The 24,107-nt window shown below is 40.2% G+C and overlaps 1 protein-coding gene across 2 annotated transcripts in view; it reads left to right on the top strand.

Moving 5' to 3' along the window:
* PRTFDC1 (phosphoribosyl transferase domain containing 1) overlaps window positions 1-22,752 on the top strand; it is a 65,523-nt gene extending 42,771 nt beyond the window's left edge. For both annotated transcript variants that reach the window (XM_090047367.1, XM_090047368.1), the window contains exons 4-9: window positions 2,300-2,365; window positions 15,494-15,511; window positions 16,984-17,066; window positions 17,494-17,540; window positions 20,751-20,827; window positions 21,395-22,752. In XM_090047367.1, coding sequence (XP_089903493.1) covers window positions 2,300-2,365; window positions 15,494-15,511; window positions 16,984-17,066; window positions 17,494-17,540; window positions 20,751-20,827; window positions 21,395-21,442 — 339 coding nt within the window. In that variant the 3' untranslated portion in view covers window positions 21,443-22,752. The remainder of the gene's footprint in view (window positions 1-2,299; window positions 2,366-15,493; window positions 15,512-16,983; window positions 17,067-17,493; window positions 17,541-20,750; window positions 20,828-21,394) is intronic.
* Window positions 22,753-24,107: the final 1,355 nt, after the last annotated feature.

Here is a 24,107-nt window from a genome sequence, read left to right as displayed (position 1 = left end):
AAAATAGATAATCTTTTTGTTCTGAAATGGAATTGTCCCAGCCAAAGGATAACACAGTAGTGATGCATGACTGTCTTCCGTTTTTTTTAGTTTTTATGATTCCATACACCCAGATTAGTCCTGGGACTGTGAGTTGCATATTTGCCATAAGGATATTTCCCAGAAGATAGACTGAATACTTACCATTGTACCTGACAGTAGTTATTAGCTAGTAATGGCACAGGTTTTTACATAATTATGTACAGCTGTGACAGTAAATGATCTATGAATATTCAGTTCTCTGTTTCTGATGGGCTACTGTAATCCCTGTGCTTTGAAAAATTCTTGTGTTTAGACTTGCAAAACTGTTTACCAGCAATTCTGCTGCTACTGTAGCATCTTTCTTACAGTTGAAGCCCAAAATACCAAACTGCAAAGGAAATAGGTGTAAAATTGCTTAAAGAGATTTTTAAGTTTAAAAAAATCCTCTTTTATTAATTTCTCTTCTCACGCATCTAATTCTCTTTTCCCATTGTCTGTTTTTAACCCAGAAATACTACTGTCCATAGAATAATTGTTGTGTAATTATCTTTTAGCTGAGCAAATCTCACTTTTTCTTAATAACTACTGCAGTTATTCTGATAAAGTTGGCCCTAGGGTATACTAATAATGATTCTCTCTTTGCATGCATATTTGACCAATTTACTTCTTGAAATCAAAGAAAAATCTATTTCCTAGAAGGTGGCTTGTTTTATATTCCATCTCTCCAAGAGTTCAACATTTCTCAGCAGCCTGTTTGGAATAAATTCTGTTACTTAACACTGAATCATTGAAGTGGAAAAGGAGCCCATCTTATTGAAGACTGTATTCCACACCTGGAGGGATTTTAGTAAAGGCACAGGTGGATCTAAGATGACGGAGACAGGAGTGCGGCCACAACTCCTTCAGCTGCATGGCATGTACACTGTGAAATATGCTCATTGTGCATATTCTACACAGTAACCCCTTGATCCTGGATGCTCCTGACCTCCCTAAGCTCTCCAGCATGTCAGTGGAGTTTCTTTTGGGAGTTCCACATGTGCTGCATGTGTGGGTCAGCCTGGAGTTCCTGCTTTCAAGCAACTCTGGCACCTTCTCCTGTTTGCTCTTTTCTTCCTTCCTCTTCCTTCTCACTCTCTGAATTCAGCAGCATAGGAGAGAAGAGGGGACAAACAGTGGTGCAAAACCTCGAGCTCTGTGAAACCATATCTGCCAGCTGCTTGTCCTCCTTCCCCTGAGGAGGGAGGAGAAGACCCAACAGCATCATGCTTCAGAGCTGCCTGAAAGTCCAGTTGGTGAGCTCACAGAGCTCACAGTACATGAAGAGCTCCCAGAAGGAGCTTCACTAACATGCCAGTGAGCTCTGAGAACTCACTGCACAAAGTGCACATGCATTGCAGAGCCAAAATTAAGAGCACAATTGCAGTGCCACATACCCTCTGGATCTGTCCCTGAATGAAGGGTTACTGAAAGACATTATCAAGATTTCAATGTTATGTTTATGTGTATATACATGAGTTGGTATAAAACTGAAAGTTGATAATCAAGTTCCTGAGAATTTGTAGACTTGGGATGTAAAATGGCTTCCTTGTTTCATTTAATTTTCTGGTGGGCAATATTTACATGTTAGCCAGGGAACATGCAACAGTATTACAACATGAACACATTTAAAACAACTATTACAACAAAACCCATAGTCCATCACACAGGGGTGGTAAATTCACTCAGATTCTCTTCTTTACTAGAATTAGCCAAGTGCATTTCTTCTAAACTAGCCTAACATACATCATGAGTAATGCCTGTTGGCATATTTGGCTATATTAAAACTTTGATAAAAAGAGGTCACAGGTATTTGTTGTGAAGGGGGCATATGTTTCTGTTCTTCCTTTTGTACTGAGAGGTAAAGAAGTGGAAGTATGGAAGCAATGATTCTATTTTACATTTGTCAAGCTAGGAATGAACAACATGAGAACATCTTTTCCTTAAAATATTAAGAAAATTTGTCCAACTCAGTTAAAGCTGCATATAGATGAAATTAGAAACAAAACCAGGATCACATAGGAATGACAGAGAAAAGTTAGTAAAGACATTTGCCATTAAGGAGAAAATTGTTTAACCTAAACAAAGTAAAGAGACAAGCTTAAGGCATGTTTCTGCCAATATCAACATTGATGCTAGCATAAAATGGTGATAACTGAGCTCTTAGAAGATCCAAAACTAATTTTTCTCCTTTAACAATCAGTTAACTAAAATTTCACAGTATTGCCTTTCTTTTTTTCAGAACGATAAGTCTATGGAAGATATGCAGATAATGGGAGAAGATGATCTTTCAGACCTGAGGGGAAAGGTTTGTTAATCTTAAAGTTAAAAGAGAAAATTTAGAGGTATCAACTAAAAAGCTCTTGGGAAAGGTTGTTTAATTGTATTTGAAGGAGGGACACAGTGTACATTAACTGGATACTTAAAGCCACTACTGACACGTCCACAATTTAACCAGTTCATAAAAATGGATGTTAATTTTTATTGCTTTCTGTAAGCATAGTACTAAATGATATGCCACTACATCTCTGTAACACCAGTTCTTTCAATAAGATTGTGGATGAGCAGAATTTAGCTTGTATATCTTATTTGCACTTAAAGGCTCTAGTAAAGTTTGAACTATATAGTTCAACTGTGGGACTTGTCATCTGCTTAAGTAAATGAGAGGATATTTTATTTTCAACATTAGGCAATCTGCAAATTCTGTATGATTGAGTTTCCTTTTCTGCTGTGGTTGAATATAGTGATGGTTAAAAAGAAATAGCTGAATCTTTTAAAAGACTATTTTGATCCAGGACTAGTAATACAAAGCAGTACTTGAGGAGGAAGGAAGACTGATTTCATTAGGCAGATGGTCTTTGTGAAAAATGGTAAGAGATGTGAGCCTCACTGATTGTAGGCAATACTCATCTTGCTATTTGTACTATGCATGCAGGTATTCTTGTATTAACTGGCATTGAATAACATCAGTTTCCTCTGTAAATCAGATTAAAATGTAACACGAGCAAAGTAACTTGTTTTGTGTTCTCTCACACTGAGAAAAAGGCATGGAAGATGCAATTAATTAATTAATTTACTTTTATGAAATAGATCTGGTTCAAATAAAACTTGAATATAATTGTATTTTGTCATTAAGGTATTTTAATTACAGCTGTGTCTTCAGTTTGCACTCACAATTCCAAATATGTGGATTGTGTTCTCCCAGTCAAGCACTAAGAATTATTTTTTTGCTGAACATTTTTACTTTCCACTTTTTAGTTAGTCCAGCATTAGAAAAGTGTATTTTTCCATGTGAAGATTGTGTGCATTTGTCCCTGTACATTATATGTGGATTTGGTAATATTGCTTGTTATTAAGTACCTAACCTGTTTTCAGTAGCTTAATAAGGTTTTCCAAATTTAATCATTCTTTGTTGAAGCTTGAATTTTTCATTTTGGGTGTGTGGGCACTACACATTTAATCAGGGATTTGAAATACGTTTGAGGGACTGAGTTACAGTATTGTTGAAGGTTCAGGGAACATGCAGTTGGTCTAATGAAAGATACCACAAAAAACCCTTGCCATCTTGTGAAAATATGCCTGAATTGGTAAAGTTATAAGCCTCGAAATAATACAGTTTGCACATAATATTTTGAGACTCGGAACCAGGAGATGACATGTGATGGCACTGGGATGGTCTGGAAAGAGACTAGAAATGAGTATTTGGAGAGACAGAGGATGCTGCATAGAGATTGAGACTTTTTTTTACCAGCTGAAACCTTAAAAGAAGGCAGCAGCCAGAAGCCCTAGGTTCCCTCTTCCTCCCTCAACTTTCACTTCCTGCTTCTGCCCAAGAGGGCAGGGAAGTGCAGTTCACAGCACCAGGAAAGCCTGCGGTGTGGTGCTGCAAGGCAGCTGAGGTGGGGGCCAAGTTGCACATGGTGTGGGGGTGGCACTCTATGTGCACAGTGCAATGGCTGCCTTTGCATGTGGTGCTGGTGGCGGGGGAGGCCTAGGGGCTGACCCCAAGAGCATGTGGCCTACAGGGCACATGGCCCCTGCCTGCATAGAAGATGGACAGTCCTGCCTTGGAAGAATCTGTCCTCACCGAGTATGGCTGAGCCTCTCAGCTCTTAGTGCTGACTGAATTCTGAATTGAACATGCTTCATCCCAGGGCAACCAGGACAAAACCAGAGTTTGAAATGGCTGATTTGGCCATTGAGTGTTGAGCATCTCTGGCAGTGAAGCTGCTCTTTCAGATTTTTTACTTTAGTGGTCCCAGTCTGAAAATTTGGGCTCACACTGTTCCAGTTTTTCTGGCTGTTCTTGGCTGTGGTACAAGCAAGCACAGCAAGGGAAAGTAGGCTCCTATCTCTTCTGTGATCTCAGCAATGGTCCTGGTGGCAGAATGGAAGAAGTAGTTTGATTTCAGTGTAGGGAAAAGAGAGATGGCAGCAGGAGGAGGGACAGTAAAGGAGTGATAGACTGCAACAAGAAGACTGATGAGAGAGGCCAGACCAGATAAAGGACAAAGGAGTGAAACCAGGACTGGCTTGGAAAAGACTGTTTAATAGTACCTTGTGGCCCAAATAGTCAATGTTTGAGGTTTTCAGTTTGTTTTTGCTGATGATACTGGCATTTCTCTGAACACAGGAGGAATCAAATAGGAGGCAGTTTCCTTTCTCGTAGTTCCGAGCCCCTTTCCAGCTACCAAAAAACATTACTAAGGTTTACGAAGTCAGCCACTAAAAACTCTTTTTGCCTTGTTTCAGAGCAGTGTTGCAGTACATTTCTTGCCTCTTTTTTGGCTTTTCTTTGGACTTTTTTTTCTCTGCTTCTGTTTGCTTCTGCTCACAGAAACATAGTTAAATCAGTCTCCTGACCCTGTGTTTGTTATAAGACCTCTAGATACCTTCTTGCACTCGATAGCCCAGCCACTTCCCAGGTTTGTGTGCAATCTGGTCCTTGGACAGTGATTTTCAGCTATATCAGCTATCATAAACAAAGGGGCATTTAATTATTCCCTTATTTAGTCCAGCAGCCTTGATGCAGTAATATAAGTGCCAAATTCACTACATAACAGGGGAGCTGAATTAGGCTTACACAGGCACCCTTCATTTTAGCATTTCCTGAGTTTTGAGTATTAGACATTGCCAGCCAGCCTCAATGATGTTTTAGCATAGTTTTGTGTATAATGTGTGTGTGTTTTAAGTGTATCAATTTCAGGCCTGAAAATTGTTATTTCACTTTGTTTCAAAAAGAGCAACCTCTTGTATTTCATACTTATTTTCTGCTCAGTTACAAAAGACAGAAGTAAAATCTGAATGACCTCAAATGACTTGATTATATAAAGCTTCCCATTGTGGACTTAAATGTTATGTACAATTTTTAAAGAAGATTAGAAGACACTTTTGAGATGTTTAAGAAATTGGAAGCTTTGGAGAACTGATTTCTCAATGCTGCATAATAAACCCAGAAGCAAATATTCTATACATTAAAAACAGCCTACTACGCCGCTTCAGAACATAGCAAAAACTGCCAGATTTACCTACAAGCAAAAGTTGTATGGACTTCAGTGGGGGGGGTTTCTGAGAGGAACAGCATGTTTTTAAAAAGAGCATTTGGAAAATGAAATATTTTTTCCACTATGATAAAGTATCTTGTCATATATAGTGGATTACATGCAAATACCATTTTTACTCAAATCTAAGACAAATCGATTTTACCCAGTAGGGATGTGAAGGGGGCTTATCTCAGGCTTGTATACAAAGCAGGGAGGGTAGGCAGCTGCTGTGGCTCCAACTGGCCCTGAGCCCAGGTTGGGACCAGACTCAGACCCATAACAGCTACCTGCCCCCCTCTCCACTTCCCTCTGCAGCTTATGGCTCCCACCACCAGTTCCCTCCTGGGCATGGAGCATGTAGAAACTCCATCCTCTGACCAGCAAGTCAGCAATACTGACGCTGCTCCATGGCCTGGCAGGGGCCGTGTTTCAGTGTGCTTTGTTCCATGACTCAGGAGAGAATAGAGCCTGAGCAGCATCCAACAGTAAGCCCGGCAGGGTGGGGGGCAGGCAGAGAGTGTGGGGGAACTGGGGGGAGGGGGGCAGGAAGGCTGCAGGGGGAAAAGTGGAGGGGCCAGAAGGCAAAGGGGTGCCTGACTCCCCATAGCCCCCAACCAGTGCTTTACATGCTGAAACAGTGGGAGATAATGAATTTAAGACAATCCTCCAATAATTAGATTTTATACCTGAAAAATTATAACCAATTTATACATTTTCCATATTTAGAATCTGATTATTTGGGGGGGGGGTTATCTTAGATTTGGATAAATACAGTATTGCAAAGAAGTTTATAGATCTTAGACAAGAATGTTATATATTTTTGTAGACAGAAAAGTGGGATAGAATTTGTCCCACTTTTAAACTGGAGTATACAGAGTTGACTATCTGACTGAGAGTTGACTATCTGACTGAGCAGCTTCATTTCCAAAGATGCTGAACTCCTTCCAACTTCACTGGGAGTTTAGGTGCACAGCATACTTTGCATATCAGACCATTTGAAGCCTGATCTAAAGTCTACAGAAGTGTATGTGAATCCTTCCATTAGGTATCCAGGTTGTAGCCGTATCATTTCTATGCAGGAGAACTTTTACAATCTTTTCTGTTGACCGGTGTTTGTGCCTGAAAGCTTGCAATTAAAGAAACAATTTTTGCAAAAATCTTGTTGGTCTAATAAAAGATATCATCTCTACTACGAGTCCTAATCCTTCTATTAGGTTTCTAAATTAAGTGCTTAATCTTGGGTATCCAGTCTTGATAATTTTAGCTCTTGTTACCAGTTTGAGCTCACAAAATATACTAGTGGCAGATTGAAGTGTAGTATTCAAGTGTTCTGATACTCATTTCTCCTGTTGCAGTCAATGCAATATTGCTTCCTCCTCTGGGCAATATTAACAAAATATTGTGACTTTATTGACTTGTATTTTTACTATGCAAAGATTTAAAATATTCACTTACAATGTTTTCTTACATCGCCACGCCCCCCTTCAAAATAAGATGCACACCTTGTTTTTTGGGAAGGCAGAATGAATAAAAAAAAAATTCCCAGAGTTAAGGCTGCAGAGAGCAGGCATAGAGACTCATCTTCAGCTCGCTCACTCTCCCTTTCCTGCTCAGGTAAAATCTGTTTTTTTAACCCTTTCTGTGAAGAGCTGTTAGCTGAAATCAGGTAGATTACAATGAGCCTTGAAATCAGTTGACCCCCTCAGCACAGCCTGAATAGAAATGCCACTACTAGACAGTTGATTTAAACTTTTGGAGAAGTAAGAATCAAAGCAGTGTGTGACTTGCACCACTGCACCCCTTCTGGACATGCCCCTGCTGGACTCTCCCCCTTCATGCAGCTGCTGAAGGAAAGAGAAACAAAGGAGGAGCAGGGTCTAGCATGCTTCTACTCTGGGCAGAAAATCATTTTCCCTGCTTAAGATGTGTGCCCCAATTTTTGAAGCCTAGTTTTCAGCAAAAAGGTTTGTGTGGTATGTAAGTAAATATGGTAATGATTAAGGGCCATGTATCCCAAAATGCTTAAGTGAAGTGCACAGGTTCCTTCGAGGTTCAGTTAGTATAAGTAATTTAAGCTGTTCTGGAACCCGAGCCCAATGGAAGCTCAAGTGTTAGTTAGTTTTTGAATGCATTTTCTTAAGCAATAATATTTACAACTTCAGCTAGTTTTGATTCTTAAGGAGAAACAATTCAAACACACATGAAAAATTCTTTATCATCAGCTATCATCATAGAACCTTTAATATTATTGAGTATGCTCAATAGGCATGCTGATCCCCTACTCAAGTTCAAACTGCATGCTTGAGAAAACTGTAAGGAGACGAGCATGCTTTAAAAAAAGAACAATTGGGCTATCAAAGGTAGTTCCTATGTGGGGGGGCATGTAGCCTGCAGTAAGCCTCCCAATACTGTGCTTTTGCTTTACAAAATAGTTGAAAACCTTGAAAAATTAGTCAACAAGTTTAAATCACATGAAGAATAAATGCCCTGGGAGAAGAGATTTAACAATACAGGCCTCCATAATGTTTTAAAAAAAAGGCCTGTGCAGTTTAAATTACTTCCATTAAAATGTCATGGAGCCATTATTGGAGATTTTTCATGACATGGATCATAAATAAACGTTGTTGGCAGGAGCATAACAAACAGAGTTTCACCTGGGGCAAACCGTGCAGGAGAGCAAGAGGGGAGAGAGGGGAGAAGCAGCCTTAACTATGTTGGGTCTCTTACAAAGTCTTGGCTGAACTGCTGCTGCCACCACACATGCTCTCCCTACTCAGCTGTTGCTCTTAAAGCAGCAGCTGGGAACTGTTTTGGAGTTCACTGCTATGGCCATGCTGCCAGGGCACAGACTGTGAACATGGGAGGTTATTCCAGCACCCCTCTTAACTTGGAGCCCAGGGCAGGTGCACCTTTCACCAAGCCCTAACTAAGTATGCTACTGAGGTAGCGTACCCCTAAGTATGCTGCTGGAATTAAGAGTACTGGTATAGCTGAAGAATCAACTTCTATAATCAAAATTGTTCATGACAACGAAAAGCTTTCCTCTAACTGTTTAAATGGTAAACCTAAAGTGTCCCATTATCTCATTTCATGGCTAAAATAGTTGCTTAATTTTCATTTGTCATCGCTGACATGATGCTTAAAGTAAGAAAATTATCCCTAGCATGCTTCAGGAAAGAAATGAAAGTTGAACTCCAAAAAATGGTTGAGATTCCTAACATTCAGTGTGAAATTAAAAAAAAAAAAATTAAATCAATCCAATTTATATATAAATGTCCAAAAGCCATTTGGCACAAGAACTACTCCTTTCATAGTGTTAATACTATAAAAGGACTTATATCTTAAATTATTTAGTTTAAATTGAATCTAGACTGAGAAGTGATAGCTCACTAAAAATTGCAACAGACATTTAATTTTACCAGGACTGTGAAGTACCACTGCAAATTGCCTCTCTCTATACTTTGTCTTGTTTCATGGTATCGTCAGCAACTTCTGAATTATGTACAGAAAAGAAAAAAGAGTGATTATTGCAAGCAGAGAGCCACAGATATAGAATTTACTACATGAAGTGGTTGGATAGAGAAAAATTATAATGATTAATTTCTAAAGTTATGGGGTTGGCCATGTGGGTTAAAGTCCCTTCAGGCAGGATTTGTCCTTTACATTACTTCCTCTATGCTATAACTCCTAACCAATTTTAGGAGACTTTTGTAATAAAGGCTTCTATAATGAAGTTGACTTGGATACATTTTGTATGAAGTTCGTTATCTGATTTATTTTTGTGTTTAAAAATAGGGGCATAGGGTTAAAACTTTATGTTAATGTAAAAGCATGTATGTGTGTGTATATATAGTATATACATACCTATATAGCATATTTTACTATATTTATCATGCTTGTTACATATGTGGGAATGTTATATACTTTTAATCCCATATTCCTGTTTTTTAAACACTAAGGAAAATAAGAGTATAACTATGAGTGAATATAGGTGTGTGTAAGTAGGTATTTAATCAGGTTTTTTTCCTACACTTTTTGATTTTAGTTAGCAAGTCTTCATTTATGCCTCCTGTGCCTTTTTCAAAGTGATACCTACCATTCTCTGTGGTTACTTCACAGTCAGGATATTCAGTAGCTGAGATGGTTAACTCAACATACAGTAAACAGGCTTTATTAACTACAGGCACAGCATGGGCTAAGCATTTTGTATCTATTAAGACTCCTGATCTTGTTTCTCAGAGAACCTTGGGTGTTTGTACACATGTGGGGAGGATGCTCTGATGCACTGTAATTACAGCATGTCAGAGCAGACTCAATTAAATGTGGAGAAGACTCGATTAACTAATTAGCATGCTCCAGCCAGCCTCTGCATCTCATGTATCATCCCTGTGCTTTAAAATTGTGGCAGGGGCGCTTTAACTAAAACCCATTCAACAAGCTATTTTGAAGCGCAGCGACACTGATGCATGAGACGCTGTGGGCACTTTCATTAGAGTGGCTTTCAGAGATGCTCTAATTCAAGCACAGCTTCCTCCCCCCGTGTGTAAAAATGCCACTTATGCCTCTAACAGCAGCCTAGAAATGAAGTGGATGTAGTCAGTTCAAGACTGCTTTCCAAGTCTTTACTTTGACAACCCCTAGTCATTTTTACCTGTGATGTAGTTAAAAATAACATAACATACATTCCACAGTAGACAGTGGCGCCAAAGATTTCCCAAGTGGTATATGAACTTAACTGATGCACAGTAGGGCTGTGCAAGGCTTTGGATCCGGAGAAGCTTTGGATGCCTCGGCTTCCGAAGCAGCATGTCTGGATCGAAGTGCAGGCTTCATTATACTTTACAAAGTGATCTGGAGCTTCCGAACCGCTTTGGAAGAACTTCGGAGCCGCGTCAGAGATCCGGCCATAGGGTATAATGGGGATCAATGAAATATCAATGACTGTTGTTTTTTGTCTGATTCGAATGAAACTTGCAGGGGTGGCAGCCTTTCCTAAGAGCATGAAGCCTGCCAAGGTTCAAGAAGATCGGTGCAGGAGCTTGAGGGGAACTGCACCCCAAATTCTTGAAAGCAAAACTCATGTCACATGTACATGTTACACCACGTGGGGGTGAAAACTGCAGGGGTGGTGGTCCCTGGTGAGGCCACAAAGCCTGCCAAGTTTCAAGAAGATTGGTGCAGGGGTTTGAGGGAAACTGCACCTCAAGCTGTGGACAAGCAAAACTCATGACATGGGTGACCCTGTGTGTGTTAAGGTGCAGGGGGGTGAAAGCTGTAGGCCTGCTAGCCCCTGCTGCGGCCACGAAGCCTGCCAGCTGTCAAGGAGCTCAGTGCAGGGGTTCTGGGGCCCTGCATCTCTAGCTGCTGACAGGCAAAACTTGTAACATGGGTGCTTGTGGAACTGACTGTCTCTGTCTTGGGGTGGGCGTGGGGGTGGGGATGGGGAAGACTTCAGAGCCGCTTCAGCCAGATAAAAGCAGAAACCCGGTCTGGAGCTCTGAATCAGATCCCCGGCATCCAAAGTGGCCGGATCAAATAGCTGCCTACTCACACTGGCCTAATATACAGATAACCAATGTTACAACATAAGCAATAGGCAGCACTTTGGACCATCATATTGTTATACAGTTAACCAAATCATGTACTTACTCAGTATACATATGAGTGGAGTACATTATAGCAATTAGTGAGGAGGTATTTTTCATGAGCTCTGTTCTTTAGCTTGCATCTGCTGTCTCCCAGACATGTAACTATATTAAGATGGTCATCAGTAAATCAGTTTACAAATTGTAAAGACAGCAGGGGAACTTTAATTTCATCTGGACTTCCTTCAAATACTGCAGTGAAGGCAGTTGACAATGCCAAGATGCCAAGGACCGTTGTAAAACATCGAAGCATAGCATTTTATACTTGTCGGAAAACTGAAGACTCTATTTGTACTTAGAATAGAAATGCTGTGGAAATGTGAACTATATGCAAATCATTCATTTTGTATTGCATTTTCTCATTGAATAAGATCCACTAATTACAAGAAAGTGGTACCTCATTTGTGTAATAGAGTTATAGAGTGTAACCATTACTGCTAACATTTCAGTGGTGAGAATTATTTCATAGTGTGTATATATATCATATTGATCAATTCATAACTTCCTTCATATAATATTATTTCCCTGGCTTATGTTAACTCTTTTTGTTCAGACTGTTCTACTGTTTCTGTACAAATGTCTCAGTATGTGCTCTTCAAAGAAAAAAATGGAAGAGAAAGAAACTTTAGCATTCCTCTATATCATGTGCATCAAAGATGGCCCACAGGTTTCACCTGGCCCATGGAGCCCTGTCATCCAGCCCTTGGTGTTGCTCCAGAGGTGGAGCAGTGACTGCAGGAGGGAGTGACTTTTACAGCATGCCTCCTGGGCACCACATAGCTGGATCTGGTTTCCCGGGGGGGCCACAGGGAGAGTGGGAGGGAAGGAGAGAAGGGGGATCCATAGGCCCAATCCAGCCCATGGACTGACCATGCACTACTCATCCAGTCTGCAGGGGCAAATGAGTTTATTTGATTTTATTACATACGTTTTTACATAATTTTTATTGTTCCATTCCTTTTTTAATATCCTTTTAATAAATAGACCCAAAGATTTGCCTAGGCAAAGAACAAATGCCAGTAAATAGTCAGAAGTTCCCTCTGAGAGAGACCAATGTGACACAAACCTCAAATACCACTTTCTCTACCATAATTTACAAAAGTGTCACTTGCAAATGAAGGGAATTGATTCTTGTGCTCCGTTGAGCATTGGTGAAGCCTTACCTGGAGTACTGTGTCCAGTTTTTTGGCCCCACACTTCAAGAAGGATGTAGACAGATTTGAAAGAGTCCAGCAGAGAGCAGCGAAAGTGATTAGGTGCCTGGGAAGTATAATTTATGAGGAAAGGCTGAAAAGGCTAGGGTTAATCTGGAGAAGATTGGGGGTGGGAGGGAGAGGATTTGATTACAGTCTTCAAATACCTTAAGGGGAACTATAGAGGGGATGAAGATGGGTTTTTCCTCTGTGGCCTCAAGCTGCAGCAGAGGAAATTTAAGTTGGAGATGAGGAAGAATTTTCTGAGTGTGATGGTGGTCAAGCATCGCGAGACCTTCAGGAAGAATCATTAATGAAAATGTTAGAAATCTTCTGACAAAAAATAGCAGTAGTTACTATGCTTACCTGTTCGTACCTATGTGTGTCCTCATATGTTGATGATTCATGTAGTTCAAGATGATAACATTTTATTCTACAGATGAATTGAGGAAAAAGATAGAGGATATTTTGTATCTGAGATTAACATCTCACTCCTCAAAAGTGAATGGTTCTGGTGTGGGTGGAATCCTTATCTTCTCCAGTATGTATATCTGAACTTTGGTCTCGGTGGCTATGGATAAACATATTTACATGCCTTCTGAGTGGCTTTCTCAGAAACATCTGGGAACTTTTCCATGCTCCATTTTTTTAATGTATATATTACAGATGTATCCCTTTGGGCTGATCAGGGTCTTGTATATTCATGGCTTTATTCTAGTAATTATTCTAGTTATTCTACTGATGATTTCATATACAAAGGTACTACTGCCTCTGTACCTACTTGATACTCCCCTGCTGACACATTCAAGGATTATGTTTGTCCTCTTACCTATAATACTGTGTTATGAGTTATTGTTCAATTCATTACCTACTATGGCCAGAAAGTCCTTTTCAGTTAGGGCTTTCTAAGATAGAATCTCACTTCTTCCCCTCTGTAAAGTATGACATATGTTCTTTGGTTTTATATTATATGTACAGTTTTGCAGTTGACCATGTTAAAGCACTTTGTGCTGTGCTGGCACAGAAGCAGACTTAGCTTTCTGCCTTAAAAGCCTTCTCCAAATTCAAAAATAGGACCATTTTTTCCTTTGACACTAACTCTTCAGATTGAAAATGACGTCACAAGTCCAAAATAATTTATTATATACTTCCTGGAGGTGAAATATAGTTTTCACAACACACACTACTGTCAGTCACAAGGCACACATCTTATTAGTTAACCTGGCTCCATATTTTATAGACCTTTGAGGAAGTAAACAGTAGAAGTGTATTGACTCTCTTCTTTTTAGCATTTCTAGCTAATCACAAGCCAGGACTCCTCTTACATGCTTTATAACAGAAACTTTCCAGTTCATGTTATAAAAGCACTAGCTTGAAAGGTAATAAGCTAGAGAGCAGTCTTTTTCTAAATTTGTCCTGGTTGCTAATCCATTATTCAGAGTAAAGATTTTCAAAGACCTACCCCTGATGCAAACTATAAAAGTAAAAGTGAAAATGTATCTCTGATAAAAATGATGAATTCATAGAATGTATTTGTAGGTTGTGACAGGGAATGTTTTACTCTAAAGAGTATGTGGGGAATCAGGAAGTCAGATTTCCTTTATTTTAGAACGTAATCACTTTTTCAGAACTCCTTGCTTCTCATGTGGGCCCTGCCCCACCTGTTGAGAAGCACTGCTTTAGAACTTAACAGTAGGAGTAGAATATCAAAAAGGGTATGGAAATTCAAGTCCTCATCATCCTTCATAACAGAGAAATTCTCTATTATAAGAATGTCTCATTCCTCTGCAAATCACTTTTGTATAGACAGAGTCTTAGCAAATTGCCTGGATGATTATTGATAGTTTCATAGTTTCTGGGGTCAGAAGGGACCTGAGCAGATCATTGAGTCCGAGCCCCTGCCATGGCAGGAGAGAGTACTGGGGTCAAATGACCCCGGCAAGGTGTTCATCTAGCTTCCTTTTAAAGACCCCCAGGGTAGGAGCCAGCACCACTTCTCTTGGAAGTTGGTTCCAGATCCTCGATGCCCTGACCGTGAAGTAGCTCCTCATGATATCCAGCCTGAATCTACCCTCTGCCAGCTTGTGACTGTTATTCCTGGTCACTCCTGGCGGTGCCTGGGGGAACAGGGATTTCCCCAATGCCTGCTGGTCCCCTCTGACTAGTTTGTAACAGGCCACTAGATCCCCTCTCAGCCTTCTCTTGTGGAGGCGGAACAGGTTCAGGTCCCGTAGCCTCTCCTCGTAGGGCCTGCCCTGCTGCCCCCTGATCATGCGAGTGGCCCTCCTCTGGCCCCTCTCCATGCTGTCCACATCCCTCCTGAAGTGCGGCGCCCAGAACTGGACGCAGTACTCCAGCTGCGACCTGACCAGCTTCTCATAGAAGAATATTAACCATCTTAGCTACTTGTTTCTCAGTTTGAGGATGAATTAACTGAGCAGAACCGTATCAACAGCAAAATCAGCTGCCGGTTACACAAATGTAGGACCAGATTTTTCTGTGCTTACATTGAATGGTATCATATTCTAAGAGTTGATTTAGTTGGAATAGTTGAGGAGGATGGTACTTCTTAATGTAAGTAAGATTGGTACAATTAGCCCCCTAGTTCCACTACCACAAGGCACATATTTTAGAAAAACACATAAACCATTACCTTATTTTAGAAGATAATTGCTGCTACAGCTTGTGTGATCCTGGGGACAACATATTGATAGTCTGGGTTTGTACAAACTGAAATAAAATGAATTTATTCTCAATTACATTGTTCTCATCCAGTTGTATTCTCTGTTGCTCCCTGCTTTTGTGCATAGGATTTACAATCTGCTGCCTATTTCATCACAGGACAGAGCAGGTTGAGGTGGCTCTTATTCAGCATACATGATATTAGGAGCACTTTCTGCATCCTAACACATTGTACACCTGTACAAGGGCTCTAAGTTAGTTGTCAAAGTTTTCTGGTTTGTCTCGTTGTTTGTTTTTTTAATGCCTGCTTATTTTAATTGTGTTGTAGTTTGTACTGCTTGCTGTATAACTGAGTTTGTCTTATTTGTTTCAGAATGTCCTGATTGTGGAGGTAAGCTGGCTCTTCCTGGAGTGCTGCATGTAGACAACAAGATCACAGTTTTGCAGTCAGCTTCTAAAACATTATTCACAATAATGTTCTGATTTCCTGAGCTGGGAGAACACGAAATAGGAAGCTGTTGATTTGTTTGTTGACCCCTTGGCTTCTCAATACCTGTGACTGGCTGACTGCTCAAACCATATTTGTGCTGCTCTAGAGAATCCATTTGGGAACTACCCTTAGATACCCAGGAGCACATGTGTCTGCACCACCTTCCTTCTGGTGGCAAGACAGACTTCTGCTTCCTTCTAGGAATCACTCAGTTGCTTGGGGAACAGCAGTACCTGCTGCAGTGATGTCCTTAAACTCTTTGGTTTCATGACTTAGGACTGGTAAAATGATATGGTCCTGTGTATATCTCACAGCCTCTGAGCTTTCCATGTCACTTCTACAGGCTGTTTGGGTAAGACAGTTGCTTACACTTGCAGTGTCCATGCTGGAGTACTCCACCATGCCAGCACTTCAAAAGAAAGTGGCTCAGTGGAATCTGGTGCTTAAAATGAGGGATACTGAAAATAAGATATCACCAGTCTGGCACTGCAAAGTCTCTGTGTCTGTAATTCTCTTTAAAACAGATACGTTAAAGGTGGGGTGGAAACATAGGAGGCATGTGGTGGACTGGTTGGGGTAAAATAAGCATCTCAGGCCAACTCTGCCTATTTAAGGTGTGAAAATGAACGGTCTGGAAGGTGCCACAAAATGAATTAATAATGGTTTGAAGTGGTTTTCAGTACAGGAGATAAAATATGAATGTAAAAAACCTCGGGTTGCCTGAACCACACGGCTGGACCTCTGGAATTCTCTAGCACTCATTCCTGCAGCAGGATAAAAAACAATCTATGCAGCAAATTATATTAAAACTATTTGGTAATTGAAGGCTGCAAGTAGAAATTACACACCTAGCAAGTGTAGCTGTCAGGTGCTTTCCATGTGATTATTCTGTTGTATAACCATTTATTTATTGTTCAGGGAATGTATTTATATGTTGGCACATGTCTAGGAGGATTTGTTTGTTGTATTGTTCTGTGCACCTTGGCAAACGCTCTTTAAGACCACATTCTGCTCTTGGTTACAGGAGGACTGTGACTCTATGATCACAGGCTTCCTAAGAGAACACTGATAGACCTGTTTGAAATACCCACAACTGCATTTAAGGGCACCAGAACTTAACCCTTCTCAGGAGAAAGCAGGAGTCTTCCAACCTGTTGGTATTTCTCTTGAACTGTATCCCAGTAGGGAAAATGCCTGCTCCTAAAAACAGCCTTCCCTCCAACATTTTTGGAATATAACCTACACTACAGTGGGAAAAAAATAACCCCATTTCCCCAGAAATTAAAAAAACAACAACCGTGAAATCTCCTGTTGCTCAGATTTCCTGTTTTTTGCTTGTTATATTTTACTTACTTTTTTCATATTTTGCAAAGGATATTATTGGAACAGGAAGGACTATGAAGGCTCTGCTTAATAACATAGAAAAATGCGAGCCAAAAATGATCAAGGTAGCAAGGTAAGTAAAACATTTACAAAAATCATCTTCTGTGATTAGAGGAAAATAAAGGCCTATCTAGTGACATGTGCTTTTCTGTGGAGGAGCCCAGGTTAAGATTTTGTTTTAGTCCTCTACCAGTAATATATATCAGGGGGAGCACTGCTGGAACAGCTAACTAAGCCACATACATGGAGTTAAAGAGGAGAGGAGATGGTTTTGCTTTGCTCTACAGTGACCACTTTAGACATTTCAAGAGTGGCATGATCACATTTGAGTGGCACACACACATCTCTTCTCTGCTAGTACATTGTAGGGAGGAGAGGCAAAAACAGGGGGAATCCGTACATATGAGGCATTTCAAGGAAATTAACACATTTTTAAATGTAAGTTTTGCAGACAAATCCAGCTTTTTATATAAAAAATATTTTATTTTCTTTAATGATAGTTTGTTGGTGAAAAGAACATCTCAGCCCGATGGGTTCAGACCTGACTGTAAGTGCTCCTATGAGAACTTCCTTTACGTCACGGTACAATAAGCTAACATTACGCTAGCTATAGCATATTGTTCTACTAACATCATACAAAATGTTCAGCTCCTACAGTCAATAGCCTGTGAAATTAGAAGACTGCATAGGAATGACATCGCTTTCTGGGGTTTGGAAGGTCTGATCTCCTTATTGGGTCCTCCTAGCTGCTGGCACTCTAAAGTTTTTTGTTTTGGGGTTTTTTTGCTATTGTCTCATTTGAAACTTTACATTTTATCCATGACAACTCAGGGTTTTTCCTTCTATGTTTGGGTAACTGTAAGGGTTGTTATATCCTTTTATTTGCTGCTTCTCATACCTTAAAAGAACATTCTCCTAGCACTCTACTGTAGAATTCCATCCGAACAGAGAACTGCATCCTAGTTGCAAGTTTACTGTTAAATGGCAAAAGAATATACATTTTATTTGCTTTATGAAAGTACTTTTACTTAAAGGGTAGCATGTTTAGCCTTTCCTCCAACCAGCCAATGAGAGATGCAGGTAACTTTCTGAGAAGAGCACACGATACATTGGGCTACATTCTTGGGCTTCTTTGTTTTCTCTGATTTGCTAACCTCTTGCTTCTCTGCTGCTAGCCAGCATCCACCTTTTCTTTGAAATGTTGGTACCTGGTAAGTTATTGCCCTCTATGATGCTGTGTGATCAGAGATGCATAGAGGCAGGCACAATGCTGTTACCATGATAGGCTTATTAGAGTAAATGACCCAGTAGAAATTATAGAGGCTAAAAATTGAAAGAGTTGGGTTGTCTTGGAGAAAATTAAGTACCGGTATTTGATAAGAAGGATTTTAGAAGGCAGGTAGAAGAGCGTCTTCAGAGAGAATGGCTCTTTCCAGGTAGAGGATTAGTTTGGAACTTGGGAGCGAGGGGCCAGAAAGTCTGGTGTAATCTCTGTGGTTGGGAGGAAGTGCATTTGCTGTAACTTGGCTTAGCACCCAGGTGTTCCACTCTGGAGTACCTTGTGTACGTCATTCTCATTTTTTAATATTTTTAATTTATCTAATTGGGCTAGTCTATTAAGTATATATTTTATGGCCTCTCTAAGGTTTAATGAATAAGGACAGTTGTTGCTAGAATGAGACCCCCTTATTTTCTAACAATGATGACCCTGAGGTAAAAAGCAACAAGCAGGCAGTTTGTTTCTGTTTGGTTTGGTTTCCTCATATGTATTCTGATGAAAAAACATGTCTTTAATTAACCACAATGCTTGGTCTCTTTCACTAAATCTTTGTAGAATTTGGGTCTTTAACTGTACAGCATTTAGCAACTGTAGGTGCTAGTCTAATACACATAGGCTTTGTATAAACATTACAACTAACAGTTTTCGGGATTAGATCCAGTTAACAATGGCCCCCAAACTAAAAGTCAGGGTGGGACAGGTGAGATGGGGGGCTAGAGGGAACTGGGGGGGCTAGCAAGGTCTGCAGAGGGCTTTGAGGTACAGGTTTGTGGGATTCAGTGGGGTGGAGGGGGGATTGTGGAATGTGAGAGGCTGTCTGATCCCAGCAAATTTCCCCAGACTCCCCCAATGCCATCGAACAACACCCAATCCCACAAACCATTCCTGGGGCCAGTTTTACTAGCGCTCACTGGCCCTAGAGCCTGATTGAAGTAAGTCAGAGTGGGTGGATTGAAGGGTCTGGCTGCTTCACAAGGGGAGGCACTCTTGCTTCTTGCTTCCCAAACTCATCCCCTGGCAAAGCAACCCTCCCCCCCAATCCATTTTACATCCATCAGCTCCTGGCATTGGTGAACACTGGTAAAACTGGCCCCAGGAGCAGCTTACCAGGATCAGGGGTTTTGACAGACATGGGGTGGGGGCTGGTTGGTCCATGGGGGAGGGATATCTGTCTGGGAGTGCGGGGGGAGGTGCTAGGAGTTAGAACTAGCTCAGTGCCAGGGGATGGGGTGGTAGGAAAAGGAATATATACATAAGTTCAATTAGATAGGCAGGGGCGCTGCTAGGAGGAGTCTTGGTGGGGCTATAGCCACCCCAAAATTTGCCTGAGCCCTCCCGTAGCCACCCCTCCCAGTGCCACTACTGCCTGCCTGCCCCACACAGGTGAGGGGCAGTGCCAGCCTCTTCCCAGTGGGGGGGGCTGAACCAGGGCTAGGCTTGGAGCAGGCGGGAGCAGGGCAGGCTCAGCTGCACAGGGTGGGTAGGCAGCGGCAGCGCTGGGAGAGGTGGCTATGGGGGGGAGGGGGCTAAGGAGAATTTTGGGGTGGCAACCTCCCCCCTACCCCCAAGCTTCCCAGCCTGACCCAGCCCAGCCCCCACACCCGGAGGAGGCTGGCACCTCCCTGGTAAGTCAGTCTTCCCATATCTGAACTAACTTAGTGCACCTCTGAGATGCAGTTAAATTAAATCAGGTCATCCATTATTTTTTTTAACTGATATAACCTTCCTGGAGCTTCTGTACAGTTTGCACTTACACGTCGATCCCTAGTTAGGTTGACTTTAGATCCGCACATGGGTGAACTAAGTTGGATCAGGTGGCCATTTTTAATGTGACCTAACCTTCCCCCTAGCCTCCCCAAATGCCTATACATAGCGTTATTGTGTTTGCTACTCTCAAAAAAGAATGTATATAGGCCCTGCTGCTGGATCTTTGAATTCCCTATGAATTGAAGTTTAAATTGCTTTCTCTGTGGTGAAGTACTACATAGTTATCACATGTGCATGCCTGAGAATCTGCATCCTAACCCGGGTGGGACTTTTCTGCCTTGATTCTGGCTCCTTTCCACAGAGTCAGAGAGGCCGTTCTGCAGCCTTCCATAACGCACCACAGAGGGACATCCTAGGGCAGGATATAAGGGTCAGAAATGGTGGTGTAATTGACCAGAAATTGACCACTGACTTGGCAGTGGTCCTGTGCACCGCTGCCTCCTACTTGTTTATGCGGATTATTCACACTTTTGGCACAAGTAGGCTCTGCACAGGAGCTGTGTATGGGCCACAGCTGGCCATACTGATAGCTGACATTGGTTGTAATGATGTACATGTCTACAAGCCAAAAACTAACACAGCTTAGAATTTGGCTCCATGCTCATATATTTTCCTGATAAAAGAACTAGCGCATCTAAGTAGTTTTAAGGTTTGTTTAATGTTTGTTAACATATTTGATATCACTTATGTTTTCTGTTTTTCTCCATGTAGATTATGGTTTTGAAATCCCAGATATATTTGTGGTAGGCTATGCCTTGGACTACAATGAGCACTTCAGAGATCTAAATGTAAGTGTTTCTAACTATATTCAAGCTATTTTTTCATGTGGAGGGAATTGTGACTAGCCTATTTGCCCATCTTTTGAGGCTTTCTTATGGCCATGAACCTCAGCAAAGAGGACTGCATAGAATTCCTTTGGAACTGAAACACCATTCTGTAAGTGTCCAGAAGGATTGTTGAGTAATCTGAGCGATTCTTTCCTACCCTTCCCTTCAGGCCTTTTCTTTCCACTACAGGCCGAATGAATCTAGCATCCTCTGCCACACTAGCATCTTCTGCAAGTCTGAAGAGATGAGGACTTGTTTCTGCTAGGATTTTTTTCAGATCCTCTGTCTATCTAATGTTGAAGTCAATGAAACAGTGGTAAAGAAGACCTGAGTCTTTTCTCACACTTTCCATGGTGGTCTACCTCTTGTGGCATTTGACTAATCGCATAGCCAGTGTGGGAGACTGGGACCTTGACTCATAGCTAGGTCTCTGCAGAGCAAAGTAGCAGTTAATGAGTCTGACCAGTTCAAGAGCCTAGTAAAGAGAATATATGCTATTGCAATCAATGTTGTTGTTTTTTTCCCCAGCACATATGTGTCATCAATGACCAGGGCAAAGCAAAATACAGAGTCTGAATTAACACCTTTCTACTCTGAAGATTTGTAAATACAGTGAACCAGGATTTTAAGTACATTCCTTGAATCATCTCCCTGAAGACATATTCAGCAGTCCTATGTTTTACCCAGCTTGGTATAAAAAGTGGATTACTGTAGGGATATTGACTGATATTCAAAAGTGAGTATTTCTATCTAAATGCAAAATACAGAGCTTTTGAATTATTGTAGATTTTAAAATATTAAAATTACAATATGCTGTCTCTTTGGACTAATAAGTTATCTGCCCCCACATTCATTGTGAATAACTTTCCTACATTTAGTAAGTCATTCTAAACCACCTGTCAGTTTTATAGTTAATATACCTTTCAGAGTTACATATAGTTGCTCAAACATTACATTCTGTGTTCTAAATCTTTTTGTAATAGTACAGAAATGTATTAATCAGACATTTAAGCATCACTTTAGTCCAGGTCAAATCTGACACAACTGAATTCAAAATTTTGTTCACTTTTAATTCTGTTACTATGCTTCACGTGAAGTTTTCTATCAATAGGTTTTTTGAAGGTGATTATCATCTACTCCTTTATAATCTTTTGAACTGAATAATACACTGAATCTGAATGATGATATGAAATGAACCTTTAGGAGATGCTCTTGATTTAAACTGTCAAGATGTGGGACTGATGATATGTCATGTATGCGTGGATCTTCTCAACTGTGTTTAATACACTGTTTTCTTCTAATTGCAATTAATCTAATTAAAATTCAATGGCAGAAAGGCTTCAGTTTCTCAGCTGCATCTTTTTATTTGTGTAGGACATAAACAAGTGACAGAATGAACGTAATGTTCTCAAGTGCATATTTCAATAATTACATTCAGTCATGCACAAAAGTTTGTTTGCCAGGTAGTTATTCCATTATAACTATTATTTTTCATAGTATGTCCAAATTAACACATTATTTTTGTAGTAAGTTGTCTTTATATATAAATGCAAACATGACTTAAGAATCCTGCCATAAAAGCAATTAAATTTTATTTAAAAAAAAGTAACATAAAAACTAATTAATATAATAAATATTGCCAACTCTGAAGATTTCCTGTTTTCCTTACACATCATGTTTGAAAGAAGTTTGTTAATTTACCTGTTGTGTTAGTTTAAAAACAAATGTAATTATGTGCTGTATACAACTGTTCTCAATAACTTCCTAAAGGAAGCCAAAGTAGGGTAAATAAGTGTAACACCATTGTTTTATTCTGAACTGTATGAGGCGTATTGTTATTAGGCTTCAGTTTCCTATAAACTAATAAAGAAACAGTAAAAACACTTGTTATGTTATACAATTGTTTATGATTTGTCCTACTTCAGCATTTTTTTGCACAGTCCTTAGCAGCTCTTTAAAAATGTGCATTTGGACTAGTACTCTAAACGTACTCTATGTGTTTACCCTGTGGCTCATAAACTGGTTTTGTTTGGATAAAATCTAGGGGCATCTATACATGTGCTCTGTGATGGAGCACATGGGCCTTTAATTAGAGCAGCTCTGAGAGCTTCAAAATGGTGGCAGGGGTGCTTTTAACTAAAGCTCGTTCAAGCTTTAGTTAAAGCACCCCTGCTGCCATTTTGAAACACAGGGATGCTGAATACACATGATGCAGACACTGCTGCTAATTAGCACGATCCAGCAGACTCAATTAATCCCATTTGTTCTGATGCACGATAATTAGCACGTCAGCCTGAGGTCTGTCATGTTTATAGGTGCCCTTTTATGTTACTGATATAAAATAGTGTGAGTGTAAAACTGTTGGGTTTGGGAGGGAAATGTTTTAGCTCTTTCCTTTCATTGCCTATAATCTGGATTTCTCTTAGAAAAGGTTTTCCTTCCTTGAATATCCTGTTTTCAAAAAGGATTCAACCTATTCCCACACCTCTCACTGGAGGAACTTGCAAAGAGTATTGCAGCTCTTTATTTTTCCTGTACAAAGCTTTAGTTTTCTATAGGTTTGTTAGTTTTAGAACTTTTTAGATGTAGCCGTTGTTAAACCCAGTTCTAGATTTACCGTAACTAGTATGTGTTTCCATTTGTTAAATATGCACGGTTAAACATAACTTGTTATTTGCTGTTATGATCCATCAATAGAAAAGAAATAGGAACTTGGAAACAGATTGTTGTAAAATTACTTAAGGATAGATCTTTTGTATAAAAATAATTCATTAAAAGAGCAAATTACTAAAAGGTTGGAATTGTCACGGTAATGGTAGGGATTGATTGGATCCAATCTGTGGAGGCAATATTTTAGTAGAAGTGCAGGACTGATACTGAACATGCATAGTTCCTTTTCCTGCTCTTATTTCTAGTTCAGTTACTGTTCTAATAGTGAAATGAAAAGAATGCAGGGAAAAAGAAATCAGTACCTGCCCAAATATATTGGTTTTGAGAACAATCAAAAAATCACATTTATTGTGTAGTCAGAATGTGACTGTTTATTCTCAGTATATTTTTATATCCCATCACAGATATCCTAGACAATTTCTACTTTTAAGATGGTAATACATCCCTATACAGAGCATTTGCATGGGTAGCTGCTGTGACTTAAAAAGGATTTTCCTTTCTGATTCCATACTTTATACCACTGAGCAGTTCCAGACCTCTGACTTGCCATTCCACACCTAAGTCATGCATT

Source organism: Crocodylus siamensis, chromosome 5 (assembly GCF_052110815.1).
Source record: "Crocodylus siamensis isolate JL-2025a chromosome 5, ASM5211081v1, whole genome shotgun sequence".
Classification (NCBI taxonomy): domain Eukaryota; kingdom Metazoa; phylum Chordata; order Crocodylia; family Crocodylidae; genus Crocodylus; species Crocodylus siamensis.
The sequence above is the reverse complement of the archived record's forward strand: the minus strand, read 5'-3'. Positions and strand labels throughout refer to the sequence as shown.